Source organism: Pteropus medius, unplaced genomic scaffold (genome assembly GCF_902729225.1).
Source record: "Pteropus medius unplaced genomic scaffold, Ma_sr-lr_union100, whole genome shotgun sequence".
NCBI classification, from domain to species: domain Eukaryota; kingdom Metazoa; phylum Chordata; class Mammalia; order Chiroptera; family Pteropodidae; genus Pteropus; species Pteropus medius.
The window spans coordinates 42,267,315-42,287,356 of record NW_024344378.1 but is presented as its reverse complement, the minus strand read 5'-3'; the positions used below and the strand labels follow the sequence as shown (position 1 = coordinate 42,287,356).

The 20,042-nt window shown below is 33.6% G+C and overlaps 1 protein-coding gene across 1 annotated transcript in view; it reads left to right on the top strand.

Moving 5' to 3' along the window:
- CTNNA3 (catenin alpha 3) overlaps window positions 1-20,042 on the top strand; it is a 1,416,183-nt gene that overhangs the window by 364,510 nt on the left and 1,031,631 nt on the right. The window contains exon 8 of the mRNA XM_039871928.1: window positions 13,463-13,666. Coding sequence (XP_039727862.1) covers window positions 13,463-13,666 — 204 coding nt within the window. The remainder of the gene's footprint in view (window positions 1-13,462; window positions 13,667-20,042) is intronic.

The following is a 20,042-nucleotide window of genomic DNA, read 5'->3' as shown; positions in this document are numbered from 1 at the left end:
AATAGACTGAGCATTATTATCTACCTGGTACGTGACCTGTAGGCATCTTTGGGATCATGAAATATCAAGAGTGGCTTATTCTGGGGAAGGCATGAGAGTTTTGACAGGCTGCAGAACCCCATTTACTTGTCCTCATCATGACTGATTTGGAGATGGGGATCACGTTACCTCTAGCAAACAGGTAGCAATTTAGCAAAGAGCCTGCTCAGAACCACCTATGGTACAGAATCACACTGAGTGCTGATAGAGGCCCTGTATCATCCAAGGACCCTGGCTCTGAAGGGAATTTGTGCTTTCTTGAGGGAGCACCAAGTTGTCTTGCCTTACTTTAAAAGTCCCCTTAAATTGGGATGTTCGATGCTCTACTCTTCATTAATAGAGTTACCATTTCTTTTTTAATTCATGTAATTTCTAATTGAAATTTCCACATACTCTTCCCCCACCATATCTTCAAGTATAGAAATAGCAGCCATGACCACAATTAAGTAAATTGAAATCGCTTTAAATTTCATCCAGACTACAGAGAAACAATCTCTTTCATTCTCACCTAGATTAGTTTTCATTGGCATCTGATATTTTTCTCCAATTAACTCTCCTGATATGCACCCCTGCTAATCTCTCTCTAAATGTGACACTTTGTCTAAGCATTGATTTTGACCTTCATGTTCAATTACTTTTTTCTTTGTCTGCAGAGAAAAGGAACAGAGTCCTTATCACAATTTTGCATGGCAGTCATAATGATAAACTAATATTTTATGGCATCCTAATTAGGAAAATCTGAAATGGAGTCCAGTGATGAAATTTTTCTTCAAAGCATTATGTATTGATAAATTTAAAAAGTATATAGTTTATGCTCTTTAATAGCATATCACACTGCATAAGATCAATATCTAACTGAAAAATCATCTGGTTATGTAAATGCATTCATTCTTTTAACATTAATTTTATCGTTAATGTTCTGCATCCTATTTCCCAAAGCTATGATAATATTGTAGCTTTCAGAAAGGGATGTGTTAGATACCTTCAGGTTATAAAAATATAAAAACAAGTAGCTTTTTAAAAGCTATAATGATGAAACCTGGATTTTATTTTGCTGAATTGTCAAGTACTTTTGTAATTATCCCCTTATCAACTAAAAAGTTTTGCTGAATCATTAAACACAATATCACGTTGGTTTCATTATTGCCAATGTGCATGACACAAGGGCTTTTAGCAAACTGTTGCTTCTCCTTCACTTTCTTCCTTCTCTCTTCCTTTGCTTTTCTTTCTCCTCCTTCCTCCTTCACCTTTCCTCTCAGTCCCCTCTTCAACTTCCCTCTCAGCATTTTCCCTCTCCTTTTACCTTCTTTGCATCTCCCTCCCCTCCCTTTTCCTTCTCTCCTGCTCTTCCTTGTATTTTCATGTTCTTGTCTCTTAACAGAATAAAAAATTTAAATCAGATTGACTAAGCACCAAGAGAAAAAGGAAGGTCATTTGCTAAAATTTTCAAAAGATTAAAGAACAGTAGGAAGAATGATTTAGTTTAACATTTTTCTGACCAACTTTCGAGTATATCATGTAACTAGAAAAGCAAAAATATCTGAACAGTGGTGCATGTGTAATCAGTTGATTTTTTTTTTCTACAGGTATTTTTAATTTGGAAAGGACAGCAAGCCACAAACTGACTTTTCTAATTACACATCTACACCCAATTAACAGCACCAGCAATATCTTTTTTGAATTAAAAAAAAAAAAAAAAAAGAGAGAGAGAGGAGAGAGGGATAGAAATAGAGCATAATGGATTAAACTGTAGATTAGGTGAATGTTATCTTTGATGGTCCTTCCCATCTTCCCTTTCAGAATTCTTTTTTCTCAGGGTATCTGTTCCCTCTTATCCCACTGATACCCAGTATCTGTATCCTAGCCATCTAAGACGCTTCTTGCCCTTCCATGCAGTGATACATATTCTCTGGAGCGGCCTCTTTCCCTTTTACTTTAACTTATTCCTAACTAATCATCAAGGAAAGGACCCGATAAAGTAACGCCTTGACAGACAATGGTACAAAATTCTATCCTCCCCAAGTACTTTCTCCAAAAAATACTCACCAGTTTAGGGAAATAATGCTTTTAATCTCTATCAATCAACCACTTTTGGGATAGTTATAGGCACCCATGGCAGTTTAATGTTGTGGGGGAGTTTTTCTAAGCAACAGAGTACAAAAGAACTGATTTCTATTTTCTGCAATGTAGGGGTCATTGCTACTTTTTTTCTAGTGAAAAGAGGCTATCATAACAAAATAATCTCAAGTCATGGAAATATAATGAAAGGCAATTTCTAGAACTGTGATGTCCAATGCAGTAGCCAATTGTCACAAGTAGCTATTTGATTTTAAGATTAAATAAATTACAATTAAGAAAAATTAAAAATTCAATTTTTTTCAGTTGCATTCACCACACTGTAAGTTAATAGTTACATGGTTATTGTATTGGCCAGTGTAGATACATAAAATTTTCATCATCACAGAGAGTTCTTTTGGACAGTATTTCAGAGTGTATGTTGAGTCAATATAGTTTCATCTCAATTTCTTAGACTATGGTTTTTATGAAAATCTAAAATGATTATTTTGTGGCACTTAGAGGTGAATGCATTCTAAATATAGATTTTTACACACAATTACTAGAGCAAAATTTTGTAGTTAGTCCCATTTAACTAGAAAATTACTTGGAAACATTTAAGTTAATTTATATTTAACTATGTACTGAACTCCAGGAAAAGAGGAAATTCTTAACTTTTTATGTCAAGAATATCTTTGTTGGTTGTAACTTCAGAATATTCAGAATGTCATCTCTGCAATCTTTGAAAAACAATGCTCTAGAGAACATAAGGAAGGAGCTAGGGACCACATCAAGAGCATCTAAAGGATGCTGTTATTAAGAAAATGTCACCACCTACCAGTCATGTTCTCGCTTATTTTTCAGGAGATTCTAGGACAGACACAACTTTGAAAGTTTTATAGTTATTAGGCATGACTGCATTAGATACTCTTTTTTCTATACTTCATTCATAGGTACAATCCACTTATGAATCTAGGGCTTTTACTTATTATGCTGTTTCTCCCAAAGGACATAATTATAGACAGAAGTGAAGGTAGAATCACATAGAAATAGAGCACAAATGGGATTACTTATTTTTTCCAATTGTCCCATTTGTACCTCTTCTGTCCTTTGTCAGTGAGCGGTTTTCTGGGAGAACTCCACAGGCACAAACACTGGCATGGAAATGGCAGGAACTATTCAAACATTTGTTTAAATTTTGCAGATTTGTATTTAAGTAGGTTTGCAATCAGTAAAACTCATGGACACAGAAGGTAGGACACACATGACATTAGTGAGAGAATTAAGAATTAACACTGAAAAATATTTGAGCATGTTATATTTTTGGTGATAATATTGTGTTTAAAATCATCTACTTTTTCTAAGTTCATTGTAGACAGAATAAATTAATAATCATTGCTTACATATTTTTAGGATTTTTTAAACACGTTTTAAGAATAGACCATAAGCAGAGGTAAAATAAACATGTAAATATGTATTTTCGAGTAGATAATAACAAAGACAACTTGCTGCTTTATTAAAATATATTGCCTCAGCAACATTCTGGTAAGAATATATACTAAGATTTATTTAATATTATATTTAATATCACAACAAAATCAACAGCTTCTTAGAAGTGCTTATGTTCAGTTCTTTTAAACAGAGGTTTTGAAAATAGAAGAATCTTTGAAAGTTTATTTTTTGTATAACCAGATAAAAATGGAAGCAAACAATTTGTGATGTGGTGCTGAACTCTGACAGAAATAGGCCTAGAAGGAGAGGTTACTACGTAGGTGAAATAAATTAGGTGACTGAAATTTTTATTGGTGTTCTGGTAAGACCACTATCATAGTACTCATTGGGTTATTTCAATGGTCTATACTCATTATTTAGAGAAAAAAAAATTAAGGGAATCTGTGTATACCTCATTTATTTTATAAGCATAAGAAATGTGTTTCTAAAATATTTTCTATTTTTCTGTTATCTTGATACACAACAGAATGCGAGTTACATACATTTTGACAATATAGCTATATGTAGTTAACTTTGTGTGTGTAAATTATACTATTTTACCAAAGTAAAATAATATGTGTTGATCATCTTGCTAATTTAGAGTTTGTTGCTCACATTTTGTCTCCTTTTATATTTTTTTATGCCTAAAGCTTCCATTCTTTAGATTATTTAAGTGGAAATGCATTAAAATAAAGAATATACTAGAAAAAGGAGAGCCTGTGAGTTCTCTCAGTAACATTTTCTGTCAGTAGTCATAAGGAGACATTTTGTTCCATTTTTATAATTCACTCTGAAGATTGATAATATAGTTGCTTGAGAAACTCATTTATGCTATGCAGTTATTATTTCTGCTGCTCCCAACTTGAGGCATAGCATGTGTTTTTGTAAAGAATGTTTGTACTTGATTATAATCATAGCTACATCTCTTTTGATAGGCAATTTCATTTTGGAGAATAGGTGTGAGATTTTTAGTGTTTTGAATATAAATCGGATCAATCTCATCATAGAATATAGAGTATGTGAATGATGAATAAGATTTATTACATAAGGTTTATTAAAATACAGAAAACCTTTTCCAACCATATTGATTTTATGCTTTAGTTTGTTTAAGATGTTTTATAACTTCCTACATGTTCTGGTCAGTCATGGCCAAAGCCTTGCTCCGAATCTGAAGTATATTGGATGATTAATAAATACTTGTGTGATGAATGCTTATCTGATACACATCTGTGTGGTATATAGAATATTCTGTTTTGGAAAGTGTAGCTTCCTTCACAGTACTCCATCATTCTGTTCATCAGGAATAGATGGTAGTACACATAAAGGTAAAAGTAATATTAGCAAGGAAACTCTGAGATGGGGCCTACCCCACCAGATATTAAAATATGTTATAAAGCTACATTAAATAAAATCCTATGTGATAGGTGTAGGTTTTATTTTCCCCACTCTACAAAAGATAAAATAAAGGTTTGCACAGTTTAAACCACTTTCTCTATGTGAGTAGAGGGCCAAGATTCACACTCAGGCTTTCTGATTCCAGAGCTCCACTAAAAAAGATAGCCCTGGCTCTTTAAGGCATATGTCTTTATTTTTAAAAAGACATATATTAACTAAACATATATGTAATAATGAAACTCAACATAGCAAAATTAAAATCCTTCAAACTCATATGAAAACATGTTTCATTCTGGTAAATAATAAAGCATTTTTTCCTATTATGATTCAAAATGATTAGTTGATTAATATCTAGAATCTAAAGGAATAACAAATATTTGATTCATAATTGTCATTTTATTTTTAAAGATTTAAGAATTTTAATTTTTAATTAGTTCATAGTTTCATAAGTAATACACAATTAGGCTATAATAAAAAAATTAAAACTTTGACCACCACCCTAATCTGGGTTCTTTTCAGAGATAACAATTACTATGACATTGGTATGTTTCCTTTAGACCTTTTCCTGAGGTCTTATATAAACTCAGAGAAAGATCTAAAGTATTGTTGTGTTTTTAATATATGTGTATGATATCACTGTATATCTAATTCTGCAACTTTTTTTTATTCTACAACATATTATGACAATCTTTCCAATTTATTTTATATGGATTCACCTCACATTGTTCACTTTCAAATACTTATAGAGCCGTGATCTCAATCTTCTAAAAAGTTAGCATTTATTTCTGTGTTTCTCAAGGTCATAGTGTTTTCTTTCACTGTAACTCATATTAACTAAAATAACCCTACGTTATATTTTCTTTCCTGAAAGATAGGCTTTAGGCTGCAACAAAAAAGAATAATGATCAGCAATGACGATTTAAACTACAACTACTCCATTAAAAGATTTAATGCATTTTAAGTCATTTCCTGCATCATGATTTGGGTTGGTTATCACACGCTCAGTCTTTAGATCATGTACATCTTTTATATTTTGAAATACCTATAAATGTGCCAATGATTTTACAATTTAATCATTCTTTTGCAGGGTCAAATTTTTCTACTTCTGCAGAAAAATGCAATATATATTTTCCTTTTGATTGCACGGAACTCTTCCCTGCCTTTCAGGAAGTTTTCTGTGTCCTATTTAAATTCAAATTGAGCACTTTAACTATATTATTTTAAGGGTAAAGTCCATCTTTTCCCTTTGGTTTGTTTTCAGTTTTCACAGTGTTCTGCCTCCTGCTCTAAGTTCCACATAATTATAACACTGATACCAATTCAGGTCGATCTGATAAGACTGGATAAGAGTACTTCCAAACTTTCAATTCTATGTTTTGTGGAAATTTAAAGTCCTCTCTGAGAACTGTATGAATTCTCTAGAGATTATACCTGCTTTGTCTTTAACTATCCTGATTCTTCACCTAATTGCCCAGAGTTATGCCTGGTCAACCTATATTTAACTTTCAATTTTTAAAATTTATAGCATGCATTCACATTGCAGTTATATATTTATGTGATTTTTTGGTTAATATTTGTCAGTTCTTTTAGGCTGAGAGCCCTGTGAGGTGGCCAGGTATGTTCTCCATTTCATTATCTATTACTAGCACAGTACCTGGCACATAGTAGGCACTGAAGAAGGACTCAAAATCTAAGGAAGGAATAATTGAAGAGGCCTTGGGGCTTAAGATAAGAACACGCAAAAAAAGTTAGTCTTGAAAAGAAAGAAGTGGGGAGAAAGTAGGAGGGAGAGGGAAAGGGAGAGGGAGAGATCATCTCTGAAGACAGATGGGAAGAAAAAATGAATAGAAAGCATATTGAGATAGAAGTGACTGGAGAGGATTACCAGATGGTCTCATCTTAGCTTCCCCAGAGTAGTAGAAAGTATATAGATTGGAGGTTATATAAAATTGGATTAGTATCCGAAATCTTCTCTTTTAAGAGTATTATCAGTCAAGTTACATAATTTTGCTCACTTTCAGTTTTCTCTTTTATAAATTAATGATTACAATACCTCCAAAGTGGTTGACGATGGTTAAAGAAGATAATGAAAGCAGCACTGCATAATAGCTATAACATGGAACTGAAAATAGACATATTTGGACAGAATCTTGTTTCTGGTACTTAAGCTGAGTGATCTTATGCAAGTTACTAAAAGACTTCAATTCTGAGAAGCAGTATAAAGAAAAATGTGGAATTAAATTCATTAACCAAGGAAGTTATAAGATATGTTGAAAGAGAGGAAAATATAGAGGATGATAATAACATAGATAAAAATGTTCAAAGCTTGAGCCAGGATTCAAACCCAGGCTAACCACTTTCTGGAGTTATACCTGGTTTCTTAATCTTTAAACTATACTGCCTCCTAAAATACAGTAAGTAGAAGACAATGAGACCCCAATCCACCCAACTTGCAGGCCCAAGCTGCTTCCAGTGAATTTCCCATACAAATAGCCTGTCTTGGCTCATGCTGCAGACTTCTCTAAAATTTCTGAAAGGTTCACAACCCCTAACCAGCAGCATCTGGCCTCGGCATTTCCCACAGCTTTTGCCAAGCAGCCTCAAGTTCCACATTAGTGATGGCCAACATTGGTTTGCAGCTTAGCTTCTCTCAGCACTTCCAAGCCCAGCACAAGTGGCAAGCATCTGCAAATCACTTTGTAGCTCATGCAAGTGGCCCAGGGTAGGGTACAGGCAATGGCTGACATTGGCCTGCAATAGAACCCCTCCTGAGAGGTCCCCAAACCAACATACACAGTGGCCAGCTTCAGACCACCACCTGAGAACTATGCAACCACCTCCACAAATGACACACCTAAAGGGAAGACAGGACAGGCACCGGAGCCCTGCTGAAGGAAATTCTGCTCTGTAGGGTTAGCCCCTGTACAACAGCTTCTCAGCTGTAGTCATGGCCAGTTGTCACAACTAATCAGCCTGAGGATCAATCCTTCCCATTGATGTGCATACAGTAACCAAGGCTCAACAACAATATTGGGCAGGCACAACCCACACAAGGGACACACCTGGAACACCCAGCTCAAGTGACAATGGAGACTGTGCCACTGGACCCACAGGACACCTACTAAGGCTGAGAGACACAGCATCTCTACCTAATACATAGAAGCAAACGCAGGGAGGCAGCCAAAATTTAAATTAAAAAAAAGCAAAAAAAAAAAAAAACATGTCCTAAATTAAAGAACAGAACAAACTTCCAGAAAAATAACTAAAAAAATGGAAATAGTGCAGAGTTCAAAATATTGGTTATAAGAATGCTCCATGAGCTCAGTGAGAACTTTAACAAAGAGATAGGAAACATAAAAATGGTGATAGAAGACTTAAAAAAGTATCATTCAAAAATAAAGAACACAAAAACTAAAATGAAGAACACAAGAGGAAATTAACAGTAGACTTGAAGAAGCAGAGAATTAAATCAGTGATTTGGAAGATAAGGTAGCAGAAAACACCTATCAGAACAGCAACAAGAATAGAGTATAGTTTAAGGGGCTTTTGGGGTGACATCAAGCGTACCAACATTCACATCATAGAGGTACCAGAAAAAAAAGAGAGAGTAAGAAACGTATTTGAGAAAATAATGACAGAAAGCTTCCCTAACATGGTGAAGGAAATAGACATACAAGCCCAGAAAGTGCAGAGTCCAAAACAAGATGAACCCATTGAAGCCCATACCAAGACACAACATAATTAAAATGCCAAAGGTTAAAGAGAAGGAATCTTAAAAGCAGCAAGAGAAAAGCAGTTAGTTACTTCCAAGGAAGCTCCTATAAGATTGTCAGATATTATTTCTCAACAGAAACTTTGCAGGCCAGAGAGACTGGCAAGAAATATTCAAAAGCATGAAAAGGAAGGACCTACAACCAAGATTACTCTACCCAGCAAAACACTATCATTTAGAATCGAAGGACAAATAAAGAGCTTCCCAGACGAGAAAAAGCGAAAAGAATTCATCACCGCCAAGCCAGTATTATAAGAAATATTAGAGAGACTTCTTTAAGAAGAAGAAGAAAAAAAGATAAAAATATGAGTAATAAAATGTCAATAACTACATATCTATCAACAATTACTTTAAATGTAAATAGGTTAAATGCTCCAATCAAAAAACATAGTGTGGCTGAAAGGATAAGAAAATAAGACCCTTACACATGCTTCCTACAAGTGACTTTAGATCAAAAGAAATATTCAGACTGAAAGTGAAAGGATGGAAAAAGATATTTCATGAAAAAAGAAGCAGACAAACAGACAAAGAGCTGGCATAGCAATACTTATACCAGACAAAATGACTTTAAAACAAAGGCTATAGCAAAAGACAAAGAAAGACCCAGTAATTCCACTTCTGGGCATTTATCCAAAGAAAGCCAAATACTACTTTGAAGGGACATGTGAATTCATATGTTTATTGCAACATTATTTACAATAGTCAAGATATGTAGGCTATCTTTGGTGTCCATCGATAGATGAATAGATAAAGAAGAGGTAGTGCATATATACAATGGAATATTACTCAGCCATAAAATACAATGAAATTTTGCCATCTGCAACAACACGATTGGAACTTGAGGCTATTGTGGTTAGACATTTATATAATTTACAAAGTGATCCTCTGATTGGTGTAGTACCTACCTGGCACTATACATAGTTAGTACACTATTATTGACTATGTTCCCTATGCTATACTTCACATCCCTATGACTATTTGTAACTACCAATTTGTACTTACTAATCTCTTCCCCCTTTTCACCCTTTCCTCCAAACTCCCTCCCATCTGGCAATCACCAGTTAGTTCTCTGTATCTATGAGTCTGTTTCTGTTTTACTTGTTCATTTATTAGATTCCACATATAAGTGAGATCATATGGTATTTGTCTTTTTTGTCTGACTCATTTCACTTAGCATAATACCTTCTTTACTTTTAAAAATTGTTTTCGTTATATCTCTTGTAACTTTAAGTGATCTGTATTTAAGTTCCTTGATTGTTTCTTCTGAATGCTCTAGTCTGTAGTTGAAATCCTCTGGTGGATTTGCTATTTAGTCATTGTATTCTTCAGCTCCAGAATTTCTGTTTGTTTCTTTCTTATGGTTTCTATTTCTTTGTTAAACTTCTCATTTTGTACCTTATTTTATTTTATTGTCTATCTGTGTTCTTTTATCTCACCAAGCTTCTTTAAGATGATTATTTTGAATTCTTTTAAAGGCAGTAAATCTCTATTTCTTTGGCAACAGCTAGTGGAGTGTATTTTGTTCCTTTGGTGATATCATATTTCCCTGGTTCTTCATATTTTTTCAAACCTAGCATTGCTGTCTTTAAATTTGAAGAAACAATCACTTCCTCCAGTCTTTACTGACTAGCTTCATTTAGCCCAGCTAGGGGTACTGGGGGTCTCTCAGATTCTGTTTATGAATGCACTTGCTCCATTATTCTTCTTCTCCCCTTCCCCTCCCCATCTCCCCCCAATTCCCAGGGGAGAAATCTTAGACTGTGTGTCTATTCTTGATACCACAAACCTAGGCTGGGTACTGAGAGCCTCTTCTTTATTTTCTCTAGGGAAATGCCCTAAAGTGTTTAATGTTGTGTACCTTCTGCCAATCTACAATAGATCTAGATGGATGCTGGTATTTATGTGCTATATGTGAGAGCTCGCATGCATCATTGGAAGGGATCATGATGTATTGGCTCCAGAAGCGGGTGGTGCCTGGAATACTAAAGATGCACATCTGCTAGTTGTGAGATCTGCAGGTAGGGATCCTACTGGGATCATGGATGTGGCTCTTATTAGAGTCTGCAATTCATTTAGCAGGATCTGCTGGTAGTTGAGATTGTGCATTGGTTGCTATGAGCACCAACCCCTTTATTCTGCTCTTAGCTGTCCCCAAATAATTCAACTGTCCCAATCCCCTCAGTGTTCTGGGTGTGAAGAGTTGGAAATGGGCTTCTTAGGCAGCATCCTACAAGGCTGAGGAAGCTGAGCGCTCACTTTGCTCTCTGTGGGAGAAATCATGGGGCAAAGTGGTCTCTAGGCCCTGAGCTATGCTGCCTTGGGAGAAAGGTGACATGGGTAAAGTGAATCTGTCCCTCTTATCTTCTTTAATACTTCTATTCTTTCATTTTTTGCACTTCTGAGGTGCTGAACTTCTCAGCTATACTCCCAGGCCTCCATAAAGTTATTCTCATTCATGAGTCATTGTGGAAATCACTCCTATTTCATCATCTCAGTGATGTCCAGAAGAGATAATTCTTTATTTCAGTATATCTCAAACATCCAATGTTTATTTCATAGAACATTCAAGTTATTTTTTAAAAACTTACCTTTTTATTGATTTGATGACAAGGTTAGTGAAAACTTTTTTAGGGTATGAATAGGAAGACAGTAGTTTTAGGGTAAATCAAGAAGCCTATGTGTGGGTAACAGAATAGGCAATGGTTTGAGTTCAGATAAACTGGAAGAATCTGAAAAGTCTTAAATGTCAAGCATGCAAAAATCCAAAGGCTGGAATAGTTTGAAGAATGGCCTTGTAGAGCAGGAAGTGGAATGAACTTAGTCCTATAAAATTACATCTAAAAACCTTGAAATTACTAGTTTCTTCTTGCAGTTCTTATAGTCAAACATTTCAAATTTAACTTTTTGTACTCTTACAATGCTAGAGACATGTTAACTGTTCCTATTACATCTTCTAATTTCATATGAACAATCGTAGAACAATTGTGTTACCTTTAGTGTCTCTTCTTAGTGATGGTATCATATTAGAGGTACATTTTCAAAAAAACGTTTTTAATTGGTTTAATTATTGTTATGAAACATTGGAGTGGAATTGTACTAAATTAGTGAGCCAAAGGAAGATATGGTAAAAAAAAAAAAAAAAAGTGAGTGAAATTAAGAGGTAGTTTTAAATGTAAATGAATCCTTGACTGATGGCCAAAGCCCATCCATGATTGGGATTATTGTCTCATCAAAAAGATTATGTATTAGATAAAGAAAATGTTAAATTTTGCATTTGTAAATTTATTTTCCTTTTTTCCTTACTTTTTTTCTATGTAAAAGAGTTTATATTTTATTTATTATAACATATAATATGTGAACATTACTCAGTACTAATTTTCTTTTTTTCTAATTGTTTTAACTATTTCTCTTTCTGTAATAATTTTCTCTTTCTAGTTTGGCCCTAGAATTATAGCATTAAAATTTTATCCTGGCTACTTTTGATATTTATCATAATGTAATATAATGATCAATGTAAGATTATATATATACACACAACATACATATACTTTTCACTATATCTGTATATATAACATTTAATTATAAAATTATGCACTCTGAAAATAAAATATTTTCATTGTTTATGTTTGTGTGCATGTGTAGATTTACACATATACACACATTTTGAAGATTATTTCATGATTTAATTTTATGTTAAGGGTTTTTCAGAGAGCTTTTATTTGATGCTAACTCTTTTTCCAGTTATAACATTATGTCTAAACTTTAGAAAGGCTTTTGCTCTTGATGTATTTTAATAAAGGACCCTTAGAGCCTCAAATCTTCCATCTTTTCTTCAGAGACTATAGATTATCTTGACTTCTATTGCTTGAAGACTTATATCTAATGGAAACCTTAAATATACCATGTCAGTTTCCAATAGTGGAAAATAGCTGGAAGTTATAATAGATAAAAAGACAATGGAGTTTTACTTTTTCAATGAATAATTACAATTCAGAATTCTCTTTGATATGTTAGTGTTGAAGTTAATTAGAGTATATGATTTACAGTGAGGAATAATAGAAATAATACTGAATTAGGTATTCTAAGACCTGGATACTTGTCGGAACTTCACTATTTATTTGCTCAGTAACTTTGGGCAAGACAGTCTCACCTTCACTCACTATCAGTTGAAATGTGTGGTTAACAATGTTTTTACTGCCTACTTCTTTATAGTATTGTCAGAATATGATTATATATGGGGAAATATTATGTAAACAATGAAGTTCTATATAAAGACGACTATTGTAAATAATAGTTAATGTGCAAGGCATGGCATTAAACATTCATAATGTTCTCATAACAGTTTTATGAGACAAGCAACACTAATATATCAACTTTAAAGATCAGGAAGAGGAGGCTCGGAGTGCATGAGACACCTGAGTTAGCTCACACTTTTGGTGAGAGGGAAAGGCAAGATTTGAATACAGGTTTGTCTGACACTAGAACTGATGCTGATAATTGTACAATTTTTGTCACTCACCTTAATAATAATTGCTACATAGAATTATGCATAAACTGGAGGAGGCAGTAAAATTGCAATTCTTTTTATTATTATATCTGAATTCTAAATGTAAAAACAAAATAATATTTATTTTTTTATAAAAATATTTATTTTTTTATAAAAATAGAATGCTGTGGAGTTCTAACTATCCAAATGTGTTTTTCCTTTAGAATTTAATTGTCTTGGATCCACTCTCAGTGACTGAAGAGGAAATAAGACCATCACTAGAGAAACGTCTTGAAGCCATTATCGGTGGGGCTGCTCTTTTGGCTGATTCTTCATGCACGAGGGATTTCCATCGAGAGCGGATTATCGCAGAATGCAATGCCATTCGCCAGGCTCTCCAAGATCTGCTTTCAGAGTATATGAACAATGTAAGTAGCTGGTTTCACCTATTCCATATGTTGGGTATGTGCTGAGTTTCTTTCTGTGTACAAATGTGATAAATTACAAATTAGTAGATGATTTTAAATAGATTGGCTTTTTGAGTGGGCTCTCCTTAGGTTGCTCACAGGATACAGCAGTGAGATAGGAGTTTCAAGGGATGGAATCCAGCCAGAAGGTTATTTGCATATGATTGTTTTGTTAAATATTAGTTGAAGAAGGGCATCAAGATTGGAGAAAAGGAACTGGAGTTGCACATCAATTTAAAGGATGAAAACAAGATGAAGAAAAGGGCAGGTTGCTCAGAATGAAGTTGGTGAATATCAAAGTTAAAATTTAGATAGTATCAGATAAAGTCAGTGCTTCAGGGATCAGGGACCATTTTTCAAGGTGTAAAGAGCTCATATAGTTTGGATAGCTCTTAACTTTTTTCAAATGCAACATTATGTCTTTTTTTTTTTTGCAATTTTATCTAATCTCTCAGGAATATTAGAAATGCTGTTTAAATTTAGACAAATGCAAAAATAGTTGTTTCAAGATCCTTTTTTGTTTCATTTGATATATAGCCTTCATATATATGTATAGCTACATTTACTTGGAATATCTATCACTATCCTTACATTTAAATCTTAGTGTCACTTTTAAAATGAAGAAGGAATTCTTGAAGACATTGTCAACTATATAGTGGTCATGAAGCCTTATTAAATAATAGAGCTCAAGAAAATGTTTTGTTCATCTGCCTCATTATAAGTGGAATAATTCAAGGGTTATGAAGGTATGTTTTGAAAATTCTTAGTTTCACATCATCTAAATTTCGGGATGTGAAACTGAATAACTTGGACTGTTCAGTATAAGTAATTTATGTAAATAATTGAAATGTCCTAAAATTAGTATTAAGGACCCTTCAACACATTTGATATATCTCTGTACTCTTAATATTTGGTGACTTTGGCTCCTGACAAACAATTTTTTGCCTTTCAAGAAATCAAAGTTGTAAAGCAGGTTTTGTTAATAAGGAGAACATATTAGTAATGTCATGTCCTGCTTCTGAAGCTATAATAACCTTATTTTTAGCATATAATACATTCTTAATGAAAGATTTTTTAAGGGAATACATTGGTTACAAGAAACTCAGAAGATAATATTGTTTTGGAATTTCTTCTCCCTTGATCTGTAAGCTATTAAATTTGTATTCTCTCTTTATAGATACAAATATAGTAAAGTTACATGTAAGTTTTATTTTATCTATAAATTATAAAATTATAGATAAATTCCCTCTACCAAATGTAGATAGAGTTATTTTATTCTTTTAGATACAAACACAAATGGATGTACATACATATACTCAGCTCACGTGTAAAGGAAGGGTTGGTTATGTAATTGTGGAGCCCAGTGCAAAATGAAAATTCAAGACCTCTTCTTCAAAAATAGGAGGAAGAAAGCAGCTTTTTCTATAGTTTCAATTGATTTAATAAAGGTTATTTTTATTTACTATTTAATATTAAGTTCTCTAGGGCATAGAGTTACTGTAGGAGCTTGCAGGCCCTCACAGGTGTCCCTGTCCCTGACCCATGTCCCCAACCCACTCTGCTTTGTGCCAAGGACCCCACCGGGAGTGGAGGGTGGCAGCAGTCACTGGGTGGGGGAACAGGTGGCTGAGGACCTCTTCCCGGAAAGCACTGGGAGGCAGGACTGCATATGAGTATAGGGCATGTGCTTTGTTTCCCCATCAGACTTCACTTCTAAACACAAATTCAAAGTAAAATTGTTTATAATTTCAAGACTATGGTAGCAGAGCATTAAAAGCCAAGCGTGAGGCTCCTTTTTGAGCACAGAGTCCTGTGTGCAGTTACAGGCCCCTGAAGCTCGTCCTCTACATAATAAACATATATCACATAGAAATAGTGGTGATTTTATGGCTTTTTTCTACTTTGGCTTAAAAACTATTTAGGTTAAAAATTATTCATACCAAGGGTGAAGTTATGGGCGCATTCTGCCCTGGGTAGAATCATTAAGAAGGTGCATTGTCTCTAGAAATTTATAAACAATAATAAAACGAACTAAAAGTTGGTCTATTTTATAGTGTCATCATGCACCAGCAACTCTAAATGTCACTGATAAAATGTTTTTCACAAAATTCTTTTGTTTCTCTAAGTTCTAAGCAATTGCTGTGGTTATTGTTTTAAAAATATGTATATATGATTCAAATTAGCATGTTTTTATGATGATCTTTTAATAAACATTCTTTCTACATTGAAATAGAATATTCAAAATAAACAATGAGGACACAGTAATTTTAAAGACAAAGAACTAGAAATAGAGTTTATTCAATTCTATTATTTTTCACGATCACTTGGAATTTTTTTAATTTAAAAATTATAACAATGAAACTTTTTGTTAGGTAAATGTAAATTTCATACATAAAATATTTCATTGAATACAAGTAATAACTTTGAAATTTATTCTTTTGAAAATTGTCACTTTAAAGAACAAATCAGGAAAATAACGATTATTACTGAAATGTAATTTTGTTATGTAGAGGATAGACTTTATTTAAAGAGTATCTACTTCAGACATCAAATATGCTAAGCAAGTCATTACAATATGTTTGTACTTTTCTATGTCTTACTGCTCTTTCTTTTAATGAGGATTTAATCTGAAGTTCAGTTTCAAGGCCCATTTGTCAAGTACACAAAACTTATATTACTAATATCCTTCTGCTAGATATTTTGGTTTTAAAACAAGGCAAATTCTGTCTTAGAAGAATTAAGTGGAAAGATACCTTTTTATTCATACTATCTAAATAATTAAGATCAAAGGTAAGTAGCTTTTCTCTTTTGCTTGTCCAGATAATTACCTTAATTTTAATTTTTTAAGGGTATACTTAATTATAGGAATCCAAATATTCTGTTATTTAATTGATTAGACTGCACCACTATTTATGCCTGATGGAGGCTGTTTTCTTTCTTTCTCCTTCCCCCATATTTTCTCTTCTCCCCTTCTGGCAAAGGAGTGCAAACACCTCCTGCAATACCCCTCCCTCATAGTATTTCCCTCTTTAGAACTCTCAACCACGATTGAATTCCTCTGTTTACTCATCTGCCTTCTCCACTAGACAGGAGCTCTAGGAGAGTGTCGACCGTGCCCCTGGCCCTTAGCACAGAGAGAGCTTTACAGGTAGCAGGTGCTCAGTAATTATTATCTGGATACAGGTAAATTGAATTTAGTGCTTGCTTCTTCTCAGTTTTTTTTAAGTTAAAATGACCATGTACCTGATATAATTAATTTGTAGTTATTTGTTATATTTATGTGATAACTGTGGAGAATAGATGGAGAAGGGATAATGGTCAGAATAGGAACACATGAATGGAGGAGCACAGAGGTGAGAAAGCTTGTTCTTTGGGTGATCAAAGTATATTTATGTATTCCTTTCTCCTAGGGCATAATGTTAAATACTTGTTGAGGAAGGCACTTTTTTTTTTTTTTAGGGAATGAAAGATGTTGTGTGTATGGGTGATGTCTGGAGATTTGCTCTGATGTTGGAGTAGAGGTTAGAGCAGCAGTAGCTAAATTTATGTGATGGTGGTCCACATGATCAGAAGGCCATTTATGTACACATTATATTAACATTTTATTGATACATACAACCCATTAATAATAAAAAATACGAGTTTACAGATTTATGAAGTACACCAAGAGCATTGTAATATTTTCTTTATATAAAAAGTGCAGCATTTTGGGCCTATTGCTAGTATGTGACTGAGCCAATAAATGAACATTGGAATTGAACAGCAGGAACCAATTTGGAGAAGTGTGGAGTAAATGATCAAAACACATTTTCAGGTTTATTTTTTACTCTAGGTTCATATCACAAATGATGCTTCTCTTTAACTGTTTCATCAGCTTTTATGAAAGGGAGTGTACTTTCCTGAAACTAGCTGAACTCAAATCTTTCTCAGTTACTCAAATATTTTAGGACAGCCGCTGTACTTAAATCCTCAACTTCTTAATTTAGGAAATATTGTATCTCATTTGGTGATGTCTGGAGATCTGCTCTGGTGGGCTTGGTTCACTTTTCAGATTAGTTAGAAACTTTTGTAATTGAGCTATGTTGGTAAAGTCAAAATGCTTGATGATAATTCAAACAGTAAAGACAACCATGAAAATTTAAAGAAAGAGTAATACTTATATAAGAATCTATGGATCTCAAGGCTTCAAATTTTACAAGTCTTTTAAGTCCAGAGAAGTGAGAAATTAATACAGTTTATATTATTCTCAGGGTCAGTTCACATGATCAGTTTGAGTCTAAATAACTTTACTTCATTAACAGAGCAGCAGATCTCATTTTTTTCACTGAAGCTCTATGTTCAATAAGTTTAGTATCTTGTCACATTAGTATGAACTAGAAGGAAATGAGACCAGATGGGTCTATAACAGATAAATCAGACAACCATTTAATACTAATATTTAATACTAATACCATTTAATACTAATACTTAATACTAATATTAATGATTATATATGTTTGCCCTAATATTTTACTTTTAAATTTTTATATCTGTAAATATATGTCTTATATATAATATATACATATTTTTATATATAAATAAGTTTTCATATATAAATATATGTATATATTTACTTAGTTTTCTATTGCTACTGTAAAAATTTACTACAAACAGTGGCTTAGAAAACACAAATAATTATTTTACAGCTTTGTAGGTCAAAAGTCTGATATAAGTCTCACTGGCTTAAAAATGATAATGTCAGCAGAGCTGCATTCTCTTCTCAAGTCTGTAGGGAAGAATCAATATTTTGCCTTTTACAGCTTGCTTCTAGAGGCCACCTGCATTCCTTGGCTCACATCCCTCTTCTTCCACTTTCAAAGCCAGCTATGTAACATTTCTCTGACCCTGCTTCTATCCTCTCACATCTCTTTCTTGGACTGTAGACAGGAAACGTTCTCTACTTTTTAGGATTCATGTGATTATATAGGGCTCTTGAGATTATTCAAGATAAAACATCCCATCTCAAAGCCCTAATTCTTAATTACATCTGCAAAGTTCCTTTTGCTATGTAAGGTGACATATTGATAGGTTTGGGGAATTAAGGTATGGACGTCTTGGAGGCCCAGGACATATACTATACCAGTCTTCCCTAGTCCCTTCTGTGGAATCAGCATCAATTCTTACATTTTAAATCTATTTTAGTTAGTATCCCTCACTCTCTTTAAGCTTCATGCAGGCCGGTTGCATATCTGTTTTATTTACTATTTTATATCAAGCCCTAGGCACAATGCCCGACATTTAGAAAAAACTGAATTGTGTTTTTGGATAAATGAAAGAATGAATGAAATTATTGCATTTTGTGTATGCCATGCAATGGAGAAACAGCTTCTCTGACATTAAATGAATTTCAAATACCTACTAAATTTATATGATGAACTGCCTGTTATAAAATGTCTAATTTTGCAAAGTATAGGTCTCCTCTAAAATTCAATGTGAATATTCAGAAAAAAAGTTTTCTCATCACAGTCTCTGCATTTAGATTCACATCTGGCCATATTCCAAAAACAGGATTTTTACTTATTGAAAAATATACCTCAGAGAACATTCGGAATCAGAGAAAATTTAACTTTTATCTTTTAAAAATTAGAAGTATATTTTACTAAGATATTTCTGCTGATTTTGTTATAGTTCCAGGACTGGTTAGATCCAGTTCATATTCTCTGATTTACGATGTAGTTAAGGAATTCTTCATGTGGATGGGGCAGAACAAGGAGGCCCTCTGATGAAGGAAGGGTAGAGGGAAATCAGTTTTTTTTTTTTAATGATGACTTTCTATAATTGAGGTAAATAGACCTAAATGTGGGTGGCCATCATGTTTTAATTCTAAGAATCAGCAGACATGGTTGTTTTTATGATGGTGGGTTGAAATTGTATTGATGTTCTTAAGTTTAGATGTCTTGCCGGAGAGGATTTTCAGGTGATGTAGAATTATTGGTGAAGTTAACTCTTAGATAAGTATTATACTATAGGTGGGTATTAGAGAGTTGAGCAGGAGATGGCATTGCTAGAGTAAACGAGTCAGGCCTGGGCTGCATTCAGGGATCAGTTTGTATTCCTAGACCTCTCACTTACCCAATATTTTCTTCCCTGAGTGTCTTATGTGAAAGCTCATTGTTTGTTCTCATTATATATTTGCTGAGAGAGTAACTAATCAAATGGAGTGGATTTTGTTATTCAGAGAAGTATTTCATTTGTATGTCTTGGAGTTAATGCATTTCCTGACTTAGGGAATTATAAAGATTCAATAAAGCCAACAAAGATATGTTCTGGAGTTTTTCTTCCATATAAGGCCTCCATC